Raw genomic sequence first — 27,110 nt, 5'->3', positions numbered from 1 at the left:
AAATGTCATTCTGTTGCAGCAGACACAAACTGTCGACACACCACTGACATTTCATCCCTTTGAGTTGATAATTGCTGAAAGCAAACAGTTTCCTATTTACACAACCAGCACAGGCAGACAAAACTCTTTTGCTCCTTAAATCCTGGTTCTGACCTTTGCCAAAAAAAAAAGAAAAAAAAGAAAAAGTGTTCCGTGTCTTTTTTAGTCTCTTTTGGTCTCCACCAACTCCAAAGAAAAATACTTTGTCTTTCAGTATTGAAATGCCAGTTATGTACCTAACTTTTGTGTGGCCATTGTTTGATGTCGGGAAGATAGTGTCTAGCAGGTTTATGAGAGTTTTTTGATGGAAAAAGTGACGGGTAATGTAGACCAGGAAAAATGGTAAACCAGTCGGCCGGAAAACCACAACAAGATGAGAGCCAGGTAATGTGTGTGACTGTGGATGAATACACTTTTCCCAGATTATATGCTGATGGCCTTTTGTCAAGCAAAACCACACACTCTCCCTCTCCCACACACACACACCCCTGCAGTTCCCTGTCTGGCTTCCCTGTGAATGAGGACAGAGGTTGGCAGCGGTCTGCAGGGCTACGGATGCTTATCAGAAAGGCTTACAAATCCCTCCCGATGGTCCTGATATGGAGGACAATGGGTATGCGTGCGTAGTGGGAGCTCACTTTAAAGCCTCATTGAAACCAGCGTCACTACTCTGCTCTTTAATGAGGTCAGAGCAGTCTGCTGGCTGTATTTCATCAGTGAAAACAGGGTGTACAGTCATAATAAACTACAGTAAGGTGACCTGTTCCTCCTGAGCAAACACGCTGCACCGCCTGTACCTGGTTAGGTGACTGCTTCGATCGCTCAACCTGACATCAAAGGGGCTACGTTCACTTGAGCTTGATCGAAGTACATTATCATAATTTTAGAATTCAATCCGGGTCTACGAGTGCATTCTGCATGAGCCTCTACAGTTTCTGCCTCTTGTTGTGATCCTCTTATTGTATTGAACTTGGGGTTAATTGCCCTGGCGGTAGCAGCTGCGAGGCCACCAGAGTTGCAGGTGAGCTCTCAGCTGCTTTCGGCAAACACATGAGCCTCCTGCTCAGCTTTGTGTTGTTTCCAGAGGATGTGCCCGAAATGAGACGGACTAACGCTTGGATGACAATGAAGCAGCAAATTCATGCAGCTGATGTTTTTGTTCGTGGTTTCAGGACAAATGCTGCTGCTGCTGCTGCAAAAAAAACCCCAAAACGCAGATGGTTCGAACTGATCCACGATAACAGAAACTAACCTCAGACTGAAATGTAGTCTGAATCATGAAATTGTTCGTTATGCAGTTACCTGTGGCGTGCTGGGTATTGGGTTTAACCCTGTTTTTTTTTATTTTGGGTGTAAGTAGTAGACAGGATGTGGTTGACTGGATGTCTGCAGCTCTGGGCTAACGTTGAGGTAGTTGGGGTAGGGCTCAAGGAGGCGCCCCTACAGTGTGATTAATGTGGTTAATGTGTAACGGGCATGATGCCGATTGTACATTAAACCTCAGTAATGCAGTTTCAAGGGTTGGCTTTTGTTACGGCAGTCGCTGAATCGTGATAAAAAATGTCATAGCTGTTTAAGTGGCAATGGAAAAAATACATCCTTAACTTCTCATGCAGCAGCATGAGCCCCAATACATTCCACTATATGCTTTGTTTAATGTACATTAATGTATTTGTTGTGTATTATAAGCCAGTATATGAGAAGTCTCTAAATGATAACAAAATTAAATGCAAACAAATTTTGTGATATTACGCACTTTGACTGTGTTAAAGTGTGCAATATCTAAATGATGTCTCATGTACAGTTGCTATAATTTGATAGCAGATCTCCTGAAAAGCTCATCATCGTGGAAATAATATAGAATATTATGATGAATACTTTACATGCAGACCTTAAATATTTTTTTTCTTTTATTTATACATAAATAGGCTTTAATATCTTAAAGATATCTCCATCTGTGTAGACAACATAGCCTGCACATGTTAACTTTGTATCATGTGTCGCGCTTACATGCAGTTCTGTACATGCAAAGCTGGAAAATCAGCGTCTTCTTGTTTTTTGTTTTTTTTTTTTTTCCTGCTTGACCGAAACTCGTTGAGCCACTTGCTGGTATTGAACGCCTCAGGGGATGCCATGTCAATGCGTATTGCCGTTGGGACCAACCTTGGAGGCGTAACTCCTGAGAGGAGGCTTTGAGCAAGTGCAGAGGAGGAGGCAGGCTCATATTCATCTCAGGAGTCGGAGGGAATCGAGAGCACAAGTTTCCCGCGGAGGGGTCCAAGTTATCCATCAGTGAAACTGAGCCAAATCTCGTCTGGTCTTTGTAGACGAAGCGGACGAATCAGAAGCAGGTAATCCCACCGAATTCGCTCCTGTGGGCATGAAGAAAGTATTTTCTCGGATTTCTTGTTTCACTTTGAACAGAGATGCTTGATTCATGCGAATCCATTTCAACTCTTTGCGGTTTCCAGTTTGTGGACACATTTCAGCTTGAGGTGCAGCAGTGAACAGCTTTAGTACAACTTCTTTTTGCAGCTTCCAAACTGGGATGACGTCTGCAACTCCAGGAGTTGTTATCGACGTGACACAAACAGAAACTGGGAGTATTTCCCAAAACATTACTGTGGTCTCCAGCTTCTCAACGCGCCCCTGCTTTATTTATTTACTTCCCCATTCAAACGCGGCCACTGTATACCAAACTGACATTTGATAAGAGAGGTTTGTTCTCAGCCCGATATGAATCTACAACGACAACAATGACGCTCTATGCGATCGCAGTCGCGGACCTTTCCCTGGATTTGGGACTTCGAGCGTCATGACGCACACGGCGACACCGCTGCTGTTAGTCTGCGCGGAAACATGACGTCCTGTCCTAAAGGGCACGGATTTCATCCAAAACCCTGACAAACACCTGCAGCAGCACTGTCTGCGGCATTAGCACATGAAAATGAGCCCATCCGTTGCTTTTATTTATTTTTTGTGTATTCAGAGACAAAAGACGTTTTCAGCTAATTTGTAACTGGATACCGGCGAGTTGAAAAGGGCAGGAACAGAGGCACGCTGAGAGGGAGAGAGAGTAAGGGAAAGAGTGGGAGAGAGAGAGAGAGAGAGAGGCTTCATGTGCTCTTTCGGTTATCTGATGGTTTGGGTGTTAAAAGGTTAATTAGCTTGAAGCCTGTGGAGCTACCTGGCACCTCCAGGTATTTTCCATATAATATAAGGGAATTAGACAGACACCATTGTGAGGGATTATCACAGCAAAGAAGCCCCCCTTAGATTGGATGGCACTCCACAGCGGGCCAAAATAATGAGAAGTTAAATTAAATGTGAATCATGTGTGTCACACATCTCTTTTAAGAGAGGGTTAGGGTTTAATAGATACAGTCCAGATGAAAAAATACACCGCAGCAGGTTCAGGGGTTTAAATCAAGAAAAAGCGCATAAATATTCAGTCAAATTTACAGTAAAAAGAAAAGTTAAGATACTAATTTTGCCTCTGCGAGAAAAATAATCCTCTATTACAGTATTTTGGGTTTTATACTGTAATGAACAGGCGACCTAGGATGGCTGCTTTTGTTGACTGAGGTGTATTATAGAGCAGGAAAAATTCAAGTACTTCATCACATTTAGACTATTTACATAAAGCAGCCTTCCCTTTATTATAAATATGAACTGTTTGGTAAAATCTTTGGCAAGACCCAAATATATGTCATCACTAAGTATATTCTTGTCCAATTCTGCCCCCTGTTGATTTCATGGACTGTACTATTATATATTATATTGCAATTATATGTCTTTTTCTCACAATGTAATTATATGTGCATTTAAAATCTCAACTTGCCAAGTAACTCCTAAAAGCAGCTGTTTAATAAAACACAATATTTCCTCCCAAAAATGTGTTGGAGCAGAAGTATAAAGGGTTAAGAAATGTGAATAGTCCAGAGAATTGAGTGCAGGTAAGACACCAATGGCAGATATAAGGCACAGGAGAGAACTCCACATCTTAATGTGGTCCAGGTGTCCTTGTATATATTTATTATTACTCTGCCTATTTCTTTCATCATCCGCCGCGACTTTGTGCCAATTATGTTTTTAGCACAAACCGCCCACACAGACAGATGTCTACTGTGGTCACATTTCACTGCTTTCTGGCATGCTGTGTCACCCAGTGGTCAGTGACCCTCGTTTTAATCGTGGTCGGACCAGTTTGCAGGCGTCAAGCCTCCTGCTGATCTCTGCACACAAGTCCGTCTGTAGGCGTACAAACCCGTCAGGGGCAAAGAGCTGGGCTAAGATACTTGTGCTCTGGTTTTGATCTATCACCTTTCACCTTTGAGCTTTCACACTGGCAGGCTGCCATTTAGGGGAGCTGAGAGAGTCATCATGGATTTTTTTTTTTTTTTTTTAACGTCTGACAGACAAGACAGATAACCCAATGCAGGGCTGAACTTACCTGTGGCCCTGGGCTGAAAAGGTGACTGGTATGTTGAACAGCTCTACTCTACTAACCATGTACACTGCATTTCAAATCATGTGCAAGTCTTATTAGTTTCAGATGTTGTAAAATGACGTATTCAAGGTTATGAGCAGCATTTTCTTTGATCATCTGGGCGGTGACAGCTCAACTCTCACCCTCTTGTTTTCTTGCCTAAAGAGAAAAAGGGGAACACATTTTTTTTTTACCATAACAAGCATGTTAAGGGAAAACATTCTTTAAAGTGGCATCAGGTTTCCCACCCTGACCGGCGCTTTATCTGGGAATGCTTGGAACGCTCCGGAAATACACCCTGTTTGGACTTCTCGATCCCACTTCCTTATGTCTAATCTGCAGTACGTCCTGGTGGAGCTAATGTAAACATTTATTGTACTGCTCCCTGACTGCACATCAGTCACTGCCAACTCCTGCATTTAATGCGCTATATTGGACAACCTTTATTAACTTGTAGAAGCAGTTTTTTAACAGTTAACCACATTAAGTTTTTTCAGGTTCTGGTTGCAGACCACAAGTAGTTTTATGTGCTATTAGCTTGAGCAGCCCGAGTCCACACGGGTAAAATAAGCAATGCTTTATGGATGTAATATCAGAAGGTTAAGTGAATAAAAGAGAAAAACATATGGTAGCATTTAGCAGTTTGGCCATTTTTAATGTATATTACATGAAATGATGAGTTATTGTCTTGTTTTTGTAGGGTATATTCCAGTCCAGAGTTGGTGTCCAGTCCAGCGTTCTGCGGTCTCCTCCCTGCATAGAAAAATGAGTCTTAGCACTAGCGAGCTGGAAGACCTGTGGGAGTCCTGGGGGGACCTCAACATCTCCGAAACCTTTAGTAACATAACGAGTGTGGATGCAACGGTGTGTGTCTCTGCATTCAACCGCAGAGCTCTTCTCTACTCCATGTGTGTCCTCTACACGTTCATCTTCATTGTCGGCCTGGCTGCTAATGCCCTCGTGCTTTGGGTTAACATCCGTGCTCAAAGAGACTCCACCCCTCGCCACGAGACACACATGTACATCGCCCACCTGGCAGTTGCAGATCTGTGCGTGTGTGCCACTCTTCCCGTGTGGGTGAGCTCGCTGGCTCAGCACGGCCACTGGCCCTTCGGCGAGGTGGCGTGCAAACTCACACACCTGCTGTTCTCAGTCAACCTCTTCAGCAGCATCTTCTTCCTGGCCTGCATGAGCGTGGACCGCTACCTGAGCGTGACGCAGCACAGAGACAACGAAGGAGGCGTGCAGAGGAAGGTGATCCGCCGTGGAGTGTGTGTAGGGGTGTGGCTTCTGGCTCTGGTGGCCTCCTTGCCAGACACCTACTTCCTGCGTACCGTGAAGTCAACTCATGGAGACTCTATGCTGTGCAGGCCTATGTACCCAGGAGAAAATCCCAGAGAGTGGATGGTTGGAGTGCAGCTAAGCTTCATCCTGCTGGGCTTTGTTCTCCCCTTTCCTGTCATTGCCGTGTTTTACGCCCTGCTAGCCAGCGCTTTCACTCGCTCTTCTCCTTCTTCATCATCCTCCACTGTAGAGCAGGAGCGTCACGTGAGCCGCAGGATGATCTTGGCCTACATTGTTGTGTTCCTGGGCTGCTGGGGACCGTACCACGCTGTCCTCCTGGCTGATGCCCTGGCCCAGCTGGGCCTGGTGCCTCTGACCTGCGGTGTTGAAAATGTGATGTATGTGGCATTACAGATCACCCAGTGCCTGTCCCTGCTCCACTGCTGCTTCAACCCCATTCTTTACAACTTCATCAACCGAAACTACCGCTATGACCTCATGAAAGCCTTCATCTTTAAATACTCCACGAGGACGGGCTTAGCGCGCCTCATTGAGGCTCCCAACATGTCTGAGACTGAGTACTCTCCTGTAGCTGTAGAAAACCCACCGCAGATCTGAAATCTACAGCAGACAATGAACATTTTTTGAACTGACAATAATGCAATATAAAGTATTGTTAGAATGTAGACTATGTATCAGAATCTGAAAACTATTAGGCTTGATATTAGATGACAGTGAGAAAAGAAATAGCCAAATGAGCATTTTTTTTTTTTTTACTCAGAGATTTGCTTGATTTCCTGCAGAGAAGCTCAAAAATGGCTAATATCAACTTTGATGGACTGATTAAGAGCACTTAGAAACAAAGTCAATCATAACAGCAAAAGTGAAATCGTGAATATCGTCACTTTTTGTAAAACAGTGACTGTAAATATGTACAATCATTGCCTTTACTCTGTATATAGGATTATATTGTGTGTGTGTTTGTATGAGTGTTGTGCATAATCTTTTGAGCATTGAATATCGATTGTATCAGCAGGTAATATTGCTAATCTTTTTGTATCAAGTTGTATTTATATATTTCCATTTTGGATCTCTCACATTGGAATGCAAAGTTTCACACTGATGTCTGCTCAGTGCTTCATCTAATACAAAGCTGCCTCATCATTTTAGTTGAGCCACTGAATGGCTCAGTGTGGCAGTCCTGCTGTCTTAATATTAACTGTAACCTCATGTCACACCAGCTCAATCCTTCTGACAAATACATAAATTGATTTTGACTTGATTCATGGTTTTGCCTGATTTCCTGCAGAAAAAATATTTCTGAAATGCAAAAAATAATGCTAGTGGTTTAGTAGGTAATTTGCTGTGTGTTAGCAATGTGCCAAAGCTTTGGGCTGCTAAATTAGCTGGAGTTACAAGGTGTCTGTTTTAAAAGTATTTTTTTTGTAGCTTAAAAAAAAAGTTTGTGGGCTTTAAAGGTGCTTGGTGGTGTCAGAATAGCTGTTTGACCCTCTGGGTCTTTGTGCTAAATTAAGCTTTTTGACTGCTGACTTAAGCTTCAGCATCAGTGGACAGCAATGAGACCGGTTTCAAACCCTCTCATCCAACTTCACTCAAGAAAGCAAACAGCAAGAGGTTTCACTAACACATTTTTAAGAACATCTACGCTTCAGTTCATTGACTTTTTAGTTTTCTTTTGGTCGTAAATATTTCCAAACACTGTCTGAAGGATTCAGGCGGGACTACTGAGCTTAAAGAGCAGATACGTGTAGCTCCCATCTTTTCTGTAATGTACAGTTTTATGGATTATACTGTGTGGTCTGTTTGTTTGACAGTGCTAATAGCACAAAAGATACACATACTGCATGTAATCCTGCTGTGTCAGCACACAGCTGACAATACTTTCGGGACCAAATGACATGAGTGAATGGGGACCAAATAACAAGAAACATCTCTGCAATAATGCGTGTGTGTGTGTGTGTGTGGGTGGATACCCCATTTTGACATCAAGAGACAGTGTTTAGTTGCGTAATAAAAATAAAGTTTATTCATTGCATGTAGGAGAGAACATAATCTTTTAAATATGTTGACATGTGAGCTCATTGTGTCATGTGATCAGTTACACATGGGGACTTTTACACTGAATATATTTCATGTGATTAGAAACAACGAGAGACATGAACATGTGCTCACAAGAACAGAGGCATTCCTTTGGTATTGTAATGTGCAACATGTGTAGTGCTGTCTGTTGAATAAAGACGAGATATTTTGCCTCCGATTTGAACTGAATTCATACACAACAACCAAACACGTCAGTGTTCTGCTTCTTTAACACAGAGCTTGATCTGCTCTCCCATGGGATGGACTACACCCTGCCACTGTTTTCTTCAGGATACGGGACAACCCTCCACCCTGCCTCCTTGCAATCAACTGCCAGATGTGAGTGCATCAGTGTCTTCCACAGCCTATTCCCCCTTTCCCATTAGGTGACGAATTAAAGGGGGAACACCGTTTTAGTGGCTTTGTATGGGTGGAGGAATGCGGTTATCTTCCCTGAAAGTGTCCCTGCCAAGGCCACCCCCCCCCCACCATACTTGAAGGAGGGAGGAATATTGATGACAATGCAGCTTTTCTCAGTGTCCCTTGGAGTACACTCAGGAGCTCAATAACATTTTTCCCTTTCTATTTGTAATTTTCTAATTTCTAATTTGAAATTTTGGACATGGACCGAAAGACTTAGTTATTTTTCTCCCTTTGCATTTCAAATAACACCGTCTGACAGAATGTGTTGGAGGAGGTCATAGGTTATCCTTGTGAGGAAGCAGTGCAGGGCTTTCCAAAGGTCAAATCAAGCGTCAGATCCGTGACATCTGTTAATTACTTCCTCCAAGATCCCTTCTTCACAATGGCACTACCTTGATCTTGCACTGCTCCTGCCAGCGTGTTGCAGTCACCTCTGTCACAACCAGGACATCCTTCTTCTTCCTTGTGAGTGATTTTCACACCCAGTCATTTGACCTGTGCCCTGTCATTATGTTCCTGATGTTATGGCTTTCTGTTGGCTCTCTACAGGCCAGTGAACCTCTATTAACTCACCAACTAAGATGGAGTTGTTTAAATTAGATGGCTATAAGAGAATTAAAATTAAATGTATTCATTTCCCTGTTTTTGACATGGTGACAGCTAAACATTGTACTATGGACGCTGCGTGTCCCTGCGTGCTAACCTCAATATAAGTTAAGAGGAAAAAAGAAGAAGTAAGAATGTGCACCTTGTAAGCAGATTACCATTTCAGGGCTTAAGATAAGGTATAAAGACAGGTATTATATTAATCAATAAAACAAATCACCACAACCTAATTGCCAAAGAGTGTATCTGGGGCACTCACCAATCTCGTGAGGCCGTTTTTTGCTTATAGAAGAACATTTTAATTAGAACTCCAGATGAGGTGCCATAATGTATTTCAGACCAAATCCCACAGCAATATTCCAAAGTGTTCCACTCATACTGTAGAGGTTCAGGTGCTGTGCTCATGTCTGAATACAATCAGTGTGTGAAAATACTTCTGCTGCCTGCTTGGTTGCCGGTGTTTTACTTGGCAGTCATATGCTGTGAAGTGTTTTAGTTCCTTTCACAGTTTGCCAGTTATGTTTTTCTTCCGATACTCTTCTGTTCCTATTATACGTTTCTTATACAGGACATGTCAAACACACTCCCGAGTTGGTCACAAACCCAAACACTCAGCAGTGAGTAAAATATAAAAGCAGTTTAACAGGAGCTCTGTCACTCAAAATACTCCACTTCTAAGAAAGAGTCTCAGCTGCTTGCAGTTTGCTGCTGTCACTCGCTGGAAAGTAGACACTTGGTCTACTATAAATCTGTTTGCTCCAAACCAAAGGAGAAATTTACAACTGAATTTGTGAGACTTAAAGGCAAAACTGGGAAATGAAATCATCTGATGTCAGCTAAGTCTTGCTTATTCTTACAGCTGGTTCCTCTGTGAATTACAATACATTCCTGATGGCTCCATTCATTATATTTTGTATAGTTTGCATAGTTTGATTTGTTTAGGTAATGTACCAGAGAATGACCACATAAAGGGAGTGTTGCATTCCAGCACAAAGTGAATCTATACCTTACGCTGAGGAGAGATAACATTAAAGAATGATGAAACCTGGGAGGAAGTGCAGAGATAAGCAACAATGTAGATAAACTTGATTATTTTCTTAATGTTTTCTACAGGGCGAGAAAACTTTGTTAAACTCCAGAGCCTAGTTACTTTTTAAAGTAGGATATATTCACCCAGGCACTGCAAGGCTTTGTAGCTGCAAAAGTGAGTTAGATTATTTCTGGCCTATTTCCAAGTATTTAGAATAAGTTCAATTCCTAATCAAGTCTGTGCTTGCTTCGCTCGGTCTGTTAGGAATTCCACATGAGGACTTACGGTGGATGAAGGCTCTTAAATTATTAATGAAGTCAAATGGGAACGCAGCAGCTGCTTTTGCTCACAAAAAAGTTTTTGCTGTAAATATATAGAAAAGTTAGAGATTGTTCAGCACCGTGCGACTCCCCTCCTATCAGGAGAGGAGAACAAGTGTGATGCCCAGATGTTGGACAGATGTTCGGTCAAAGGGCAGGAAAAACGCAAAATAGCTGAAAGGCCGTCCAACTTGAATTTCAATCAAACAATCCCAATGGCACACTTCAAGTGAGAAAGTCACAGCTTATTAACCTCCAAGTGTGACGCTGATAACATCAAGTTAAGGGCAGATTCTTTTTGTGCACTGGGATACATCAACAAACGCTGGTGTCCGAGCTGGAATTCTTGCTATGCTATTCTGGATGATGATACTGAACAGGTTTTTGGGAGCAGATGGCCCATGCACCTGAGTTTTTTTTTTTTGTTTGTTTGTTTGTTTCAGATGTAGGGAACCAGAGCCAAAAGTCCCAAAGTTTTGACATCTGAAAGTAAGACTGGTGCAAAACCTTAATTTTTCAGCGAAATTACAAAATGTATATTGTTTCACTTTTGATTTGAGTTGAGTTGTGAGATATTTATTCAGAAATCTGTGCCTCCACTGCAGTTTTAAGCAAGCGCATCAAATTTCTGCATTCTGTGGATAATAATGGATAATGGGGTCAACTGGGCCAACGTCTTTGGGAATCTTTCTCAGTAATTTTTTGCGCAGATGGGGAAAAATTGTTTGAAATCCTGGATGAATAGCACAATACCAAAACTACTCATGTGGGCAAATACCTCTAATGTAAATGGAAAAGAACAAATTCCTGTGTGTTCTGTGCATAACTCTCCATGAGTTTACAGAATTATTTGGTTAATCGTGTTTGTTTTTTCTCTTGGGAGGGTATTTGTGACATTTCCTTGCTCCTGAATGTGGTTTCTTAGCTAAATGTTTCATAATTCCGCTGTGTGTGTGTGCTGGTGTTTGGCCACTGTTGCATGTACAAGACAAGCTGCTGTAATATTCTGCCTGACTTACATCTTCAGGGCAGACTGGAGGCTACGGTGAATCATAGTTAATAAGTTGTAAGATGACATGAGCCTGACTAGTTAGCATGCTGACTGTAGTGGAAAGATGTGATGGAGACAGTTGCCATTGTTGTTTCCTTTCACTGGAAACAGTGACTCACTTAACTGCTAAGTAAACAGCTGTTAATGCTAATGTCGACTATGTGGTAACAGTGAAACTTACAAATAGCTCAGTTAAACTTGTGATTGCAGTTTTTTTTTTGCAAGCTATAATAAACACAACATGATTACATTGTCACTTTTTAAAGTTGATATAACAAACTTGCTGACAGCTTCTAATTTACTCAATTGCCAGTAATTAAGCAACATTAACGTTAATGTGGAGTCGTGCTTCTGTCTTGGGGCAAATGAAAATAGGTTGATAAGAGCAGTGAGAACCAATGAAAGCAGCAAAGTTTTGAGAGAGTCTTATAGGCCAAAGAAGTCAAATTGTTTGGCAGAAATATATCCAAATTGGTCGCCTGTGGACTGGACCTTTTACTCTTTTTCATAGTCCAAACATAAACTAGAAACAGACTGTTCCAAAAATAATGTGGCCTGAATAATAGGTTGTGATGTTTCATGCTGTTGTCTGCCACACAATTTCACATGACGGCCCACTCCTCATAAGCCGTCTCACAAATGTAACTCTATATGCTGGACAAACACGGCTGTGAAGGCTGGATATTTTTGGAAATGTGTAGGGGCGCCTGATTTACGCCACGCTTTGTGCCCAAGCTACAGTTCCACTGTTTAGATGTTACCATTTCATCCAATATCCTGTCAGCTTTAAGAGCTCGAGCCTGACGTGCAGCTTGAAAGCTCATCCGCCATCACTCGATTAGCTCAGCAGCAGACTCTTGTCAGAGCTGAAGATGAAACTTCAAAGCAGAGTGGAGAAGGCAGCTGCTTCACAGCTTACACACACAGCCATACAAACCCTTTTGCTTTGTTATTAGAAACAAATTTGTCATACAAGCACACACCGATATGTTTTGAGTTTGGAGTTGGGTGGAAAATGGATCATAGCTTCAAGAAAAAGTGTCATATTATTAGCCATTATTCTTATTTTTCCTGTTTTACAACATGGCATCATCAGACAAAGAGCAAGGCTACACCCTAAACCCTGCTGCACGAGCTGCTCAGAAATTTGGCTTTACTACACAGTTTGGTTGTGTTTATTACAGTGCTTCACTTCATCAAATCACCCTTTAACTCAGTAGAGAATGAATGACAAACAGCACTTTGAGGCCGACTGTTGGTAATGACAGCTTATTTTGACTCCAAAGATAGGATGACAAAATGAAGATGTTGAAAGATTTTTATATCAGCTGACAGGATGTGTTACGGTGACGGCTAAAATCATAAGTAGGAATTATGCATGCAGAGCTCCGAGGTGACAAAAAAAAAAAAAAAAAAATATTGGCTGCTGGTGATGTTTTGTCTGTGAAGATGTTTGAGCAGACAAATGTGCTCCTTTGGTTCCTGTCTCGGGTCAGGCTCTGGCATTCCACTGGAAAAACAAGCCTGTTTATTCAGACAAAAGCTGGGCGTCTCAGTAAAGTCAACATGACATCCCTGCACAAGAACCTACTTTAACAAGCTTCATAAACTGCAAGTTGCCTCCCTCATTTTGTCTGCTTTGTAAAAAATAAATAAATAAATAAATAAATAAATAAATAAATAAAAGATAAATTCACAAGCTTTTTATCTGGAGAAATAGGCTTTGTGAACACACTCCTCTATACTCTTTACTGCAACAGAGAAGCAGGTATTCCAAAAGTTATGCAAAAACATGGAAATCCCTGAAACTAGACTTTTTTTTTTTGTTCCTTTTGCTTTGACAAATTAATCCAGCTCGCACAATAGCAATTCTTCAATTGTGGATTCTCATTACACCCACTGAACATTTCCAAACAGAAATGTCACGAATATCCGAGCGCCACAGAATACATAACTACATAGACTGCATTGTGTCTTGCCAAGAACGTGCTTCATCCTCTTTGAGTTTTGCATGGGACTTATTAAGTGTCATTAGAAGGCCTGAATTCCTGAATATGCTCCTTGTAAAGCAATATTTCCCAGTGAGTCTTCACATACATCATGGGCAGACAAACAGAGAAAGGAATTAATTGCAACTTGACTGTTCATTTCCTACACCTGCACTTTCCATTACGGACAAAAACGGCTGAGCATGTGTGATTCGTATATAGTGCCTTGTGGGAGCCAGTGAGGTTTTTCATCTCAAGGAAAAAACAAAACAAAACAAAACAACTACTACTCATTTTATATAATTTTGATTTCCTAAGTTAAGGATACGTTCTGTCTGGATCATGTTTTTATGGCATTCATAGGTGTGTTAGTCACAAAAACACAATGCTAATTCAAAGTTTGTGTATGGTCCTTTAAGACACACTTGCAATATTTAGCAAGATCATTTTTTCCCCACATAAAAGAGTGCCAAAAACAAAGCCGTAAAAATGGTGAATCATCATAGTTGTACTTGTTGCAATTACTTTTCACGTGGAAAGACTAAATGTTATTGGAAAAGGAATGAAATGTGTTATTTTTTTTACTGATTAACTCAGGATAACTCTGGGAATTCAAAAAAAGTTTATTATGTTTTAAGTGGTCATCTCATCTTTTCCCGTCAGCTATACACATTATTCATCACACTGTTTACGCAGATGATAATGAGTCAGTGTTTTTGTCTGTTTGTTGCCAAAAAGAAAAGCCCTGCTTCCTTCCCTGTTCTTCTTTTTCTGGATAGCAGTGCAGAAAGGGCAGATGGTATCAGTTTACAGGGAGTTTCACTCTTCATCAATGACACACACACACACACATAATTCACACCCTGCGGTGAAAATCAATGTCTGTGTGTCATTCACCAACCACCTCGGACTGTCTTGGCTCTCATCCTCCTCCTCTGTATCACCCCAGTTATGAGCCTTCATCTGCCTCCCTGGAACTCACTCAAGTTCCCTCCACTATTTTGCTTTGGTTGTATGTCCGCTGTAGCTCAAGCAACCTGCGATGCATGCCATGCATACTACTATGATAAAATGGATTTAAACAATGAGCATGCGTATTGCACAGTCCCTCACAAACAGCACCAAATATATCTGACTGTTTCCAATATCAGGCAATTTTTATTCTGAAACTGAAACGTCTGCATCTTATTGCGGCTTACGATGGCTGCAGTTGGCTTTGATACAACGTGTCATTGTAATCCTCAAATCTCTAAGCTTTCCTAGACTTGCTTTCACAGAGCTCAGTAAACTCTTTTGTGGCTTGACAAATGAGTTTGTAAAACAGCTCTTGAAAAATAAAACAAAATCACAGCGAGATGAATGGGGGAGGAAGTTGGAGTTTCCGGGTGGGGTTGAGGGTGGTTTAGGGTGGGGAAACTGACAGTTGACACACCTAATGTCTGTGCATGTGTGACACCAAATCTCAGCATTCACTTGCACAATTGACCAAATGAAAACATGCGATGGATTGTATTCCCCCTCTAGCCTTTAGTTATGAATAGAAGATTTTTACGAGCTGTATTCAGGGTTTGTCCTCTCCTGTCCCCTTTTCACCTCTGCAGCGGTTTTGAGTCACTCTCTTGTATCCATTACTAGTTTTATTTGCTTCAGGACATCATTGTTGTCACAGCTGCAGCTATTTCATTGTTCCAAAACAAAGATTTTGAAACATGGAGCTGTAAGAGAAACACTAAAATGACTAATGTTGCAATCAACATTACCTAGTATCATTTGGCTATTTATCTTGGATCTGTGATAAATCACTCGTGCTTGAATGGTAAAGAGAAATTATCTTTCATTATGAAAGTTTGTCAGAGCGGTGAATCAAATGACACCAGTTAAAAATCACTGTCATTAGCACAAGAGAGAGATTTATTCAATATGAGGACGTGCAGAAAATACCCTGCTGCTTGAGTTTCTTTTATGGCATGTCAACTCATTGGATCAAAATATACGGTCTGCAGAACTTGCAGCATTGTCCAATCAAATTACCATGGCAACGTGAAACATCAAAGTCCCCTAATTTGGAGCTTAGAGCTCAAAAATTGCCATAGAGATGACAGAAAAGATGGAGGGAATGAGGACCAGAGGGAATTAAGGTCTTTTGTGTTTGATTTTCTCATTTTGGTGGAAACTCCCTTAATGAAAACAAGAAGCCCTTTGATAAAAGGAAGAGAAAAACATGAGAGGACAAGCACCGGGAACGTGATGGCCATTCTGACCGCTTTGAGGTCTTTTGATTTACTGTGACCTGTCATTCTTACACTAGACATTATGTGAAAAGCAAACATCCAAATACAGATTTGATTTCAAACTAAACCTCACACCAAAACCTAATTACAGATGAGGTCGTACAAGTAAGGTTATACCTTACCAATGACTAATTTGTTCGAGCATACAGAAATCTTTCAGCAAAGTCCCCAAAGGATGAATTTTAATGACTTTGGTGATCTCCTGACTTTTCCTATATTGTGGTTGACATCTATAATTTTGAGAGGGATGCCTTAACAAATACTGGATGGGATTTTTATAATTGGACTGAAATTCATGATTCAAGTATAACAAATTATTTAGGATGAAAAATGGACTTTAATGACCAAATAACTTCAAAGCCAATGTCGTTACCATAAACCTGAGCTTTCTCTAGCGGTTGGTGCTTTTCCTGTACGTTTCACCTGTGAAATGTGGTTTAGCTGGCGTGCACATAGTTTTGTTGTACTCTCCTCACTGCACAGTGACAGTAAAGCTTATCCTCTGTATCCTCCATAAACTGAATCATTGTTTATTTATTGCAGACGTGTTCCCAAAAGAGATACAGGGTTTGTCAAGAATCAAATTTCAACAACAATAAAGCTCTCCGGGTTTTTTCATTTCAACTGTAAACTCATACCTGTCTGTGTTGAAGATGGATGATGATTTTCATCGAGGTCGATATGTCACAAGTAAAAGCTGCAACCCAAACTGGGCTTTCCATCTTGCCCTTACACTTGGTATATGGTTTGTAATTCTATAGCAGTAGTGGGGGGCTTGAACAAACATAACTTAAAGGGAGGAGGTGTATGTAGGCGTGTTTCACCACTTTCTCAGTATTAAATTGCTTTCCTTCACATGCCTGTCACCTGGTAATCAATAATGCTTGAATAACACCTCAAACACAACAGCCATCAGCAAGCTCTCATTTCTTCACACTCAAACTTACTCATGCATGCACACACACACACACACACACGCACGAGCGCGCGCGCACACACGCACGCACGCACACAGGCACACATGCTCAAAACCCTCTATTATCCATAACTGTCTCATAGCTGCTCAGACAGCACTCACACACAGCAGATCTGGAACTTCCAAGCATCATCCATCACCTCAGGCCCACCAGAGAGGGTCTCTGGCTGGGACACACACAGGCAGCAAACCTGATCTACACCACACACCACAGACTGGACACACACAGACCACCTCTAAGCCTGGACAAACACAAACATATAAAAATACAGTTCACCTACGGGGACACACAGGTGCCCTTTCCTTTGCTCTAAGCTTTTAAACTATCTCACCTCCCCCTCTGCCATTATGTTGTGTAATTATTTTCAGTCACTAATCCACATTCTTAATTAAATCCTGGTACACGCTCCCATTACTTTCCACCCATTCTCACCAGACTAAACCGCAATGCGGATTATGTTTGAAGTACAGTGTATAAATAGTGGCCTTGTAATGGAAACACAGATATACAGATATCAAAGGCTAAAGCCTTTTCTTTCAGACTTCTCTAACATTAATCATGGGGTGCGCCTCGCAGATCTGCCAGAGCACATGTGCTGTGTTTTCTACATGGGGACCATGTGCAGCCTTGAAGACCCGTCTGAAAACATGCATGCATGTGAGCATGTGGTGGGATAGTTTACACATTTGTGTAAAAAGCCTCAGGTGAGTTTGAAGATGTTTAAAGTAACAGCTCAGTCAACTCATGGACTTCTGCTTCTATACAACAGCATCCGCCTGTTTCATTCACAAGCTGATTCGGACTGTAACTTGGTACAGTCTACAGAAATATTATCAACTTTACTCTTCCATTAGTACAAAATTTTTGTTTTTTTTGCTCTTCTTTAGAGTTTATGTAGATCCCTCTTGCCTGATCTTATTCCCGTGACCTGGTTCTTCTCAAATGGCAGAACAGTACATGGTCTTAGCTTTTTTAGACTCCACAGTGTTATCTTAGAGAGAAGGGTTTGGTGTTAAGGGTTATGTGTGGAACTAGAATGTGGACAAGGTGCTCTCAGAGAGGGGAAGAAGAATAACAGGCCCTGTGATGTGTCCCCGTTCTGCCAATGAATGCCCAATCCACCTTTTTTGTTGCAGCAAATTGGAAATCTACAGATATATAGCTACAGTACTGAAAACTAAACAATACTGACGAAATAAGACGAAATAATCAGAGCACTCACAAAATCAGCACGAAACTACTGTCAGTGGCAAGTAGCTCTCTCTTTCTTTTTCGTTGGTTGACTGTGCTGCCACTGCCATGTTTCCATCTGTCTGTGGATTGCTGTGAGGAAGAGACATTGAATTAATCTGCTCGAAAAACCAGCAGGCCAAAAAATAAGCTCAGTGATGTGTCTGTCTGTGTGTCCATTGATCTCCTAAAAATGCCTCACCTACATGCTAACAGTGCTCCACATGCCCCAGGCATCACTGTCTGACCTGAAAAACAGACATTTCATTCACTCTTTGTTTTTTATATATCCCATATTGATGAACTATTGAGCAGTAACAGTGAGTGATAAGAAATAACAGATCAGATAACCACAATAACGAAATACAAAATGTGTATTCAGATTTAACCTTTGGATGCAGTTTTAAAGCATACTGGGTGTTCAAACCCTTCAGACCAAAACCAGGGCCCATGCTATCAGTCAAGATGTGACATTCAGCACTCACCTCTCCAGAGTCTTGTCTCCGAACACACTGCCAGAGTTGGTGGACGGCTCAGACTCTTTGTTAAAAATGATTGATGGGGGTTACGACCTTGTAGCTGGGTGTGCGCCTGTTATCAGGATGAAGGTGACAATATCGAGCCTGACAGTTTGGGCTCAGGAGTAAAGTACCGCTGTGGAAATAATGGTCTTCTGCATTACCTCATTTCTTTTACTGTCAGAGAGTCAGACTTTACAAAGTCCTTACAGTCCTTCCGAAGCTGCCATGTGCTGCCTGAAATAAAAGCCAGTCCTCCAAGAAGAGAGAGTATCAGAAGCACCGAGAGTCACAAATCTTCAAATGATAAGTAACCACGCATATGGTGGTACGTAAACTTTTGCCCAGTTACATCATATTTTCTCATTTTCTTCATCATTCAATCAAAGTCAATCCACGGAGAAACAGGACCTTTGAATTTCTTAACTAGGATGTTGTGGTATGGTGTTGAAAGTGGTGTCATAGAGTGATGGTGGGCTCTTGCTTTGCTTGGACAAAAATTTTGACCTGTAAAAGAAAGGGGCGAAGTGTGCACACAAATCGGTCTCTCGTGAAAGATTAAGTTAATGTTTTGGAAGTAAAAAGATACTACCAGGGTCCAAGGAGAGTCATTACCTTGCTCACACACACAATCATGCAGACCTCACAGAGGATTTGACACATGAAATGTATATTTGTTGAGTTTTGCCATCAGACAGTACCTGGACAGCTGCCACGGTATCGCAGCAGTTTCTTATTTACAGATACAATATCAGAGATATTTTTGGTTCTTATTAGTAAATGGATCAAATGACAAATTCAGGTTCCGTATTGATTAATTAATCCGCTTTAACTGCCTTTAACTGTCTCCACCAAGTCATTATAAAAATATCTGGCTTTTCATTAACTAAATCATCCACTATATTGTACCGGAAGGGACCCCCTCCCACAAACATTAGTGACCGCTTCACTACACACATTTGATCCACTGTTAGAAAACTGATTATTATAGCTGCTTTAAAGAGTCAAGGGTTTGTAATGTCCTAAAATGATTTGATAAATCTTCCTGAGCACTGTGATAGCTGGAACGCTGCAGCAAACACAGGGAAGCCATTCCATTGTCCACATTGTCCAACCTGCAAAACATCTGGACAAGATATGTACTTTTGCTTCTCAGGAATGACACAGAAGGAAAGCCAAGAGTTCCACCCTTTCAAGCCATGTCTCCATTTCCCTGCTCTTTGCCATTACTGAAAGAACCAAGCGCTTATGGGAGATTTCACACAACCATATGCAATCGAGGTGATATGGATTGTGGCCTATGAGTAACAATAAATCATTCAGAGAGCACAGCTTTGAGACAGCTTTAAAAATGATGAAAGTTAACCCCTGGTGGCAAGAAAGGGTTAGATAATAAAAAAAAAATGAGTCTTTAACGGGGAAAAGTTGCCATGACAATGACATGAATCCCTCCTTGTTTTGAAGATGCGATTCATGCCCCTTTTCTGTGAGTAAAATTATACCCCCAGTGGGTACGAGCATTATCATCATGACTGATTTTTGGTTTCTTTATATAGCCATGGTTCCGTTTAACCCCATATTGCGTTTTGATTACACAAAGGATTCAAACGCATTTCTGTAAAACTATTTTGCAGGCACATATTTCTGCTTTTCCAGCACTGAACTGCTGGACTATGCCAACACAAGTTTGGACCAGTATATATATATAAAAAAAAAAAAAAACACAAAAATCTTATTTCATTATATAACCACAACACTGCTTCTCTAATTTTCTTTTAAAAATTGTCCAGATGGCATTCGCAGCACTGGTTGATGTCTGCCTATTAAAAGAAGGATTGGCTTTGACCAAAAATGGGCAGGTTTGTGCTGCAGCTTCTCTCTGAGCATCTTACTTTGCTTTTCCATTTTGAAACTTTGTTGAGTCCTGTGAGGATCAAAAAATAAAAAGAAAAATAAAAAAGAAAACACCACATGCTCACGACTTCCATGCAGTTAGGAAGCATATCAAGTCTCGTATTGAGAGTACTGCAAACCTAACCCTAACACTGAGCCGCTTGGCGAGACACCTCCAAGATGTATTTGTCAAAACGAATGGGTCTGCTGGGTGTGAGGATCTATTGCAAAACCACACTGATAAATGTAGTCATATTTACTTGAGATTACATTGTTGGAGTCTTCAACTCTTCTTACATTTGGACATTGGACTTAAAACTTTAGTGAGTCTCACAATGTGTTAACCATTGACCTAAAATTATATCAATTCTCACTAGCCGAGAGAATTTTGGCTGTGTTTTTTTTTTTTTTTTTATTTGTCCATTAAAATCAAACAACATAGTTTTGTGACGTACATAATGAATTTAGGATTTAATTTCTCAATTTTTCAAAACCAAAATTTGAGCCATTTGATCAGACTCAGGAGTCTTCATTTTGGGTGTTGGGTGAAAAAATTAATCACGCCTCATAAAGATTTCATTTCAGAAACTCTGAGAATCCTGTAACATTCTCAAATACTTAGTTAAAGAACATTTTACTTTTTTTCTTTTGACTCTTTTCTTTGGGTAGGCTACAGTCCAAAGAAAATATTGGGTCCACCTTCGGCAGATCAAGGTGGTCGGTGGAAATAATTTCTTGTACTTGCACCCAAAGGAAGAAATCAAAAGTTATGATAAACAAAATAAGCCCTAGTGGTTGAGATGGTCCGGGGGGGTATATACATTTCTCAACAGCTTTGGGGTTCTGGAGTGGATTTTTGTACGGAATCTTGAGGTCCAAAGGAAGAAATCAAAATCTTGAAAACAGAGCGCTGGAGTAATTGTTCAAATAGCTGAAGAAGGAAGAGGACTTCTCACAGCACGGATCAGTTCTCTGACCACATGATTCATCGCTTTTGAGGGATGCCTGGAAGGTTAGAAGTTATAAATTCATTCCTTGTAGGTTCCAGTAAATCGTGAATCTAAGTATATAAGGTTATGGCTGAAAGTGCTGTGGATGGGGCATTGCGGCTTGCTGGGTTTGTTCATGAGTATAAGATACCAAGGATGTAGGGGCCTGGTTCGATTTACTGCCAGTAAAACTACTCTCACTGCAATTGATTGCAAATGAGAAGACTCTTGCCCCCTCCTGACCTCCAGAGTAAGAGTAGCAGCGGGTTATGTGGTGCAAAACCACGATCGCATAAAATCACAGGTGAAGAAGTCTTAGCGAAAGAGTGTGTGAATTCATAGTATTAGTTGAATATAATATCACTTCACCACGGCTGCCCATGCCGGCTTGGGCTTTCTTTCTGTGCAATGGCAGAGAGGTCTGCTGTTAGTAGCTATAGAACACAAATACAGCATACACATGGACTCTTTGACATGATGCATTCCTTATCACCTTACTCTAATGCCTCAACCTCATCATAACCAATGTTTTAACTTTAGCACTGCCATTTTAACATCAGGGGACAGAATTTTGGTCCCCACAAAGCTATTGGTCATTTTTGGATGCACACTGAGGCATCCAAAAATGACAAATAAATGTCACTTTCATTATAATGCACTGCATCTACAGTAATGGTGTCCACTTTACACCCGAACAAAAGTGTGCACCGTTTATATGTATGCAAAATAAAGATGCTCTTTCAGATTCCAGAATCGTTGTGGTTGAACTTTCCATCACCTCCGGAGGCACGGCAGGGACACAGCAGCAAAAACAACGAGTGAGCCAGGGGAAATTCCTGCCACGAATGTCTTCATACCACAGGAATGCACAAGTCAAATTTACATGATTGTCATGGCAACTCCAGATATGGAGCAAAATGATCCATAGTTGTCCCTGACACCATGCGATCGTCGCTGTTCGTTCTTGTTCATTGGTAAGAAGTAGCGGACATGTCAGCACACGGGGCTTGTTCTCAACTTGTTACATGAGGACTCAACACTGTAAAAAAAAAAAGTTGTTTGTTTATAAGATTCACATCTTTTGGGAATCTCTGCAGAATGTGTGTGGTCTCATAACATGTCCTGCATTATGTTAATATACACGGAGACATCAAAACAAAATGAAATTGATCTCAATGTTCACATCTAATTTCCTTGTAATGCGGCAAACAAAACAAAGGGGTGTTTGTTTAGATCATAAAATTCAATCAATTGCACTCACAACCTTGGCACATACTGCGGATGCTTCTATCCTCTTTGAAACGAAAGGAATAGTTAGACATTTGAGAAAATATACTTAGTTGTTTTCTTCCTGATCTAACCAGCTGCAGCAGCAGGTTAGTTAAACTTGACATGAAGATTGGGAACATCAGGAAACGGCTTGCCTGGGTGCATCCAAAGGTAGAAAATTTACGCAGCTGATTAAGACGTAGGACAGAAAAACAATTACACAGACAGAAGGTCGTAACAAAATTATACTTTCATCTTAAACCTTCCCAGTTACTCCTGTAATTAACCGTGTTAGCCAGAGGACTGGTTATTTTACTCAAGAGAAATCCACCCTAAAAAACCACTAACAGATCTCACACCCCAAGGCTTGAACTTATATAACACCACGAGGGAAACACCCTGTCAGAGCCTGAAAAACAACAAACTGTTGCGTTGCTCAAATGCATTTCCGGGTGGATCTTCTCCAAAACTACCAGCATTCCTATTAGTCTGTTGGCTAGTTTCTGCATTGGAGAATAAAGATTTGTCAAGGGCTCGCGTGGATTTGTGTTACTCCCTATCTTGCCATCATCCATGTTGATGGAGTAGCTCATGAAATCTGTTGGAAGAGGGCCCACTGATCCTTGCTCTTTAGTTGTGATCCATATTTTTTCAACTTTCCTATTCTTTCTCAGCATCATGGGATGTTTTCTGGCAAAGAAGATAAAGCACAAATACCTTCCTCTATGGGGTTGTTCTTCGCTCAGGCTTGAAGAAACCAGTGGGGACCATGTTATATCCTCTATTACTCTTTGAAACCAGTTGAACTCCTCAAGGGGAGCACTACCCGAAAATCATTTAAAGACAGTTTTGTGTACAAGCACTTACATGAAATAAAGTGGCCATTTTCCAGTTGCACTTCTATCACCCTGTGCAGCCCAGTATAGCATAGTCCATTATAATCAGCTGTACTGTAGACGCTGGATATGTGCCAGGCTCCTCTGGTAAGCCTCTCAAAGAGGCCGGGGCCGGCCATAGCCTGAAGCGTTCCCATGCCAAACAAAAACAGACTAGTAAAGTCAATATTAGCTTTTAAGCTGACAAGCAGCAGTACAACAAATGAATAAAAGAAGAGTAAATACCTAAAAAGACATCTAGAGTCTAAATAAAAGCCCCTGGCTAGTATAAGCGTTGTTGAAGTGCTCTCAAAGACCTGCGTCTCATGGGGGCTCTAACCCATCACGCTCCTGTTCTCACTTCTGTCCATTCTCTGGAGGAGGTTAATTGGATAGTGGGACAACACTTTGTAAGGATATGAAGTCTTTAAAATAATTTGCATTTTTCTTACTTTAATGGAATGACCTGATGATGGTATCTGCGTGTTTTACTGTCAGGGATAAAGGCTTAGAGGGAGAGTAGAGTTAATAGTGTAGCAGAAATGTTTCCTACGGACACATTGAAAACACATTGAAGCCAGAGGAGCTGACATTTAGTGTGGATAGCTGACGTGCATCAAAATTAACCTGTGACAGTGTATCAGAGTCATCTGCTCGTCTCAAGAAAAAAAAAACAAAAAACAAACAGGATCAGAAAGGGTATGCTTCATTATCCTCAAGAGCAATTCTTCTAGGACCTAATAAACCTTTTCTGCTGATTTCCCCACTATCAGTTGAACTGCCAATACATCTGTTCTCACTCACTCACTCACTCACTCACTCACTCACTCACTCACTCTGGCAAATGGATGAGGTCTCTTTTCTGACAATCCTGCTGAGGTTTCATTGTTTGTGTGAGAGGTTAGGGAGAGTCACTTCAGCTGTCAGGTCCTGAGGAAGTGTTTTTTCCTCAGCTAGTTAAACATATCAGGTTTGAATTGATCACCTCTCAAAGTGTAGATGTTGGACTTGTATATAGTTAGGAATTCGGATGCATGCAACTTCATCGGAGTGCATCCCTGTTACTTTTCCTTTCAGCGTGCTGTAGTAAAAATGTCAAATGTGTCCTCACTGAGGACAAGGATTTGGGAGAACATGTTGACTCTTTAGCACTCTCCACGGTGGGTCCAACAGCTGTTGGAAACACCAGATGGGGTACGGATTCATGCTTGGGCTTGGTCTCACTTTTTTTTCCCACAACAAATGTATTTTCTCAAAAAGATATGGACCCTCAGTGCCAAACAGTGCCTGACATTCTTCCACAGCTGAGTAACACTCAGTGGATTTCATGTTATATTCTTAGCATGACAAGCATTTAATACTCTTCCCTGTAGAGGAGAAAATCGTCATGACTCAGTTCAGCCTGCATATGAAAACACATGTTGCCAGGTTTATTTTAGCTTTAAATGACTAAATATAAAGCTGCTTGTGGAGTGTGCTTGTTATCAATGATAAGGATAAGGTTAAACGGGGAAATTATTTTAACATTATGTGGAACTTCACTGATAGTTATACATAGACAGATAGCAAAAGGTGAATTCTCCCTGTGTATTAAAAAAAACTAAGACATCGCTTTGTCTGACCTCAAGCTTTATTAGAAATGGATTACCTGTTCTCATATACCAAATCCCAGCACTCTATCAGAACATGTTGGTGTGTTCTTTTTTTGGCAGTCTTTTGCATCTACAGTCTTCACATATTAAAGATTAAATCAGGTGGATTAGATGTTTTTTTATGAGGTCAGGAGGTAACTTCTACTCCAATAAACCTGCACAGTGGGCTACAGGTCTTAAATCACACAAAAAATTATTCAGAACAATCTGCTTTTTATTCTTTTATAACCCCATACTGTCATTTTAAAATGTCACTAGTACCCCTGTGGCCCAAATTCTGGCCTTTTGAAGTGACACTTGCTGACCATAAAGCACTAAATTATGACTGGTGGAAGGGTCCATTTCTTTCTTGGCGTTGTTTTCACAGGCAATTGCCTTTAAATGCTGGCCACCACCGTCTGTGGTGTGCCCTGGTCAAGGTAAATAAGTCATGTTAAAAAATATGCACCATCACATAAAGTGATTTAGTGCTCTATGAATAACTGACAAAAACTTGGACATGTAGCCACACAAACATATTAATATCAAAGGACTCCTCCACTGATCTGGCTTTTGGTTCAAATGGCGCGACAAAATATCCTAAAAAATATCCTATGTCTCCAACCAACCACAGTTCAAGCAGCACAAACAAAAACCACAACTTAAGTCTGCATTTTATGTGGTGAATAATCACAGAGCTGGTGGTCACAATACACCTACAAAATTCTGTGAACATTAACATCAGCGAGCTGGAACACTTTCAAAATAGACCTTGAAAAGTAAGAATGTTTTATATTCATTAAACTGCAGCTCTGTATCATTTTCTTTTTGCCTGTGCCCTTTAAATTCTTGCATGATTGGATCACTATTTTGTCAGCCTATAAAATTAGTTTACGTGCTTTTTCCTAATCTTCCTTGACAATCTCGGCGGATATCCAGCCATCAAATACTAAACAAAAGAAAGCTTCTCTGTTGAGCATCCATAGTGAAGGCACGCACACAAACACGCTCCATGTAAGACACCCCCTCCCCAGTTCTTTCCTCTCCAGTTAAGGACCCCGACCATGGCAACATAAAGCCCAGGAAGGGAGAGGCTGCAAGGACACATGCTCCAAACTCTCTTTCCGAACCATCACCAACCCTGGTTTATTGCTATCTGTTTGCTCAGGAGGCTGAAGTCAACTGGAAGCAGGAAGCAGGAGGAAGGTCTCAGTCACGATAATACATCAAAAGTTTGGACTTGTACCAAATTGCTAATCAACAACAGAGACTAACAGAAAAAAGAAGAAACCCAGCAGTACTGTCTCCGCTCCCGTTCCTACCTTCCCCTGCAGAGGTTAAAGGTCGCCCGAAGCCAACTTATCCAAGGTTACAGCTGAATTTCAAATGTATACAGCTTCACGAGCACTTAAAGCACACACAGGAAATATTTCTTATATGAAATCAAAACACCATTTCCCTGCAAACACCAACTGTACTATGGGAGGTTGTTTTTCAGGATGTCTTTCATTTCTCTTTTGGAACTGAGCAAGCTGCTGATTTATGAGATAATTAATTCCTACTTGGCAGAAGATGCATTTGAAAACATTATTAAACAAGTTAAACATGTTTAGTAGATGCTGCTGTGCCGCTCTTAATTAGCCACAGGTATATTAAAAAGTCTTTTGAGACAAAATTCAATGCGCTTATGAAGTCATAAACCAACTTAGTAAAAGAGTGCTAAAACCTTGTGGAAAGATGTCAGGGTCATTTTATTTTTTATATATCTATTAAAAGGAATACTCTCACAACAAAATATACAAAACAGATTAATTTAGCAGCCCAACAACTTGAAACTCTGGAAAATAACAACCAATATATATGAAAATTAACACATGCCATTTCTTCAACTAGGAGTGGAATTGATTAAGCTTCAACTTGTATCAGCATCAGCTCTCTATTTGTCCCAAAGTGTGGTTGAAAAGACAATTTTAATTGTCTTCACAGATGACTGAGATGCAGGAATGCATGTAACAAGAAATCCTTTATCCACACGCTCGTTAGGCTCATGAAACATATTTTTCACAAGGCATGAAGAAGCAGAAAACGTGCAATATGTTCATACACT

The 27,110-nt window shown here is 40.9% G+C and overlaps 1 protein-coding gene across 1 annotated transcript; it reads left to right on the top strand.

Moving 5' to 3' along the window:
• The first annotated feature begins 2,257 nt into the window (after positions 1 to 2,257).
• Positions 2,258 to 8,090, top strand: ackr3a (atypical chemokine receptor 3a). Its single transcript, XM_029530291.1, has 2 exons — positions 2,258 to 2,390; positions 5,229 to 8,090. The coding sequence occupies exon 2, from the start codon at positions 5,294 to 5,296 to the stop codon at positions 6,428 to 6,430; it is 1,137 nt and encodes a 378-aa protein (XP_029386151.1). The 5' UTR covers positions 2,258 to 2,390; positions 5,229 to 5,293; the 3' UTR covers positions 6,431 to 8,090.
• Positions 8,091 to 27,110: the final 19,020 nt, after the last annotated feature.

Source organism: Echeneis naucrates, chromosome 21 (genome assembly GCF_900963305.1).
Source record: "Echeneis naucrates chromosome 21, fEcheNa1.1, whole genome shotgun sequence".
In the NCBI taxonomy this organism is placed as follows: Eukaryota; Metazoa; Chordata; class Actinopteri; order Carangiformes; family Echeneidae; genus Echeneis; species Echeneis naucrates.
Note: the sequence above shows the minus strand (reverse complement) of the source record. Positions and strands in the feature narration are given on the sequence as shown.

Excerpts from the sequence above, each read along its gene's own strand:
- ackr3a (XM_029530291.1), top strand. The coding sequence starts at position 5,294 with ATGAGTCTTAGCACTAGCGAGCTGGAAGACCTGTGGGAGTCCTGGGGG.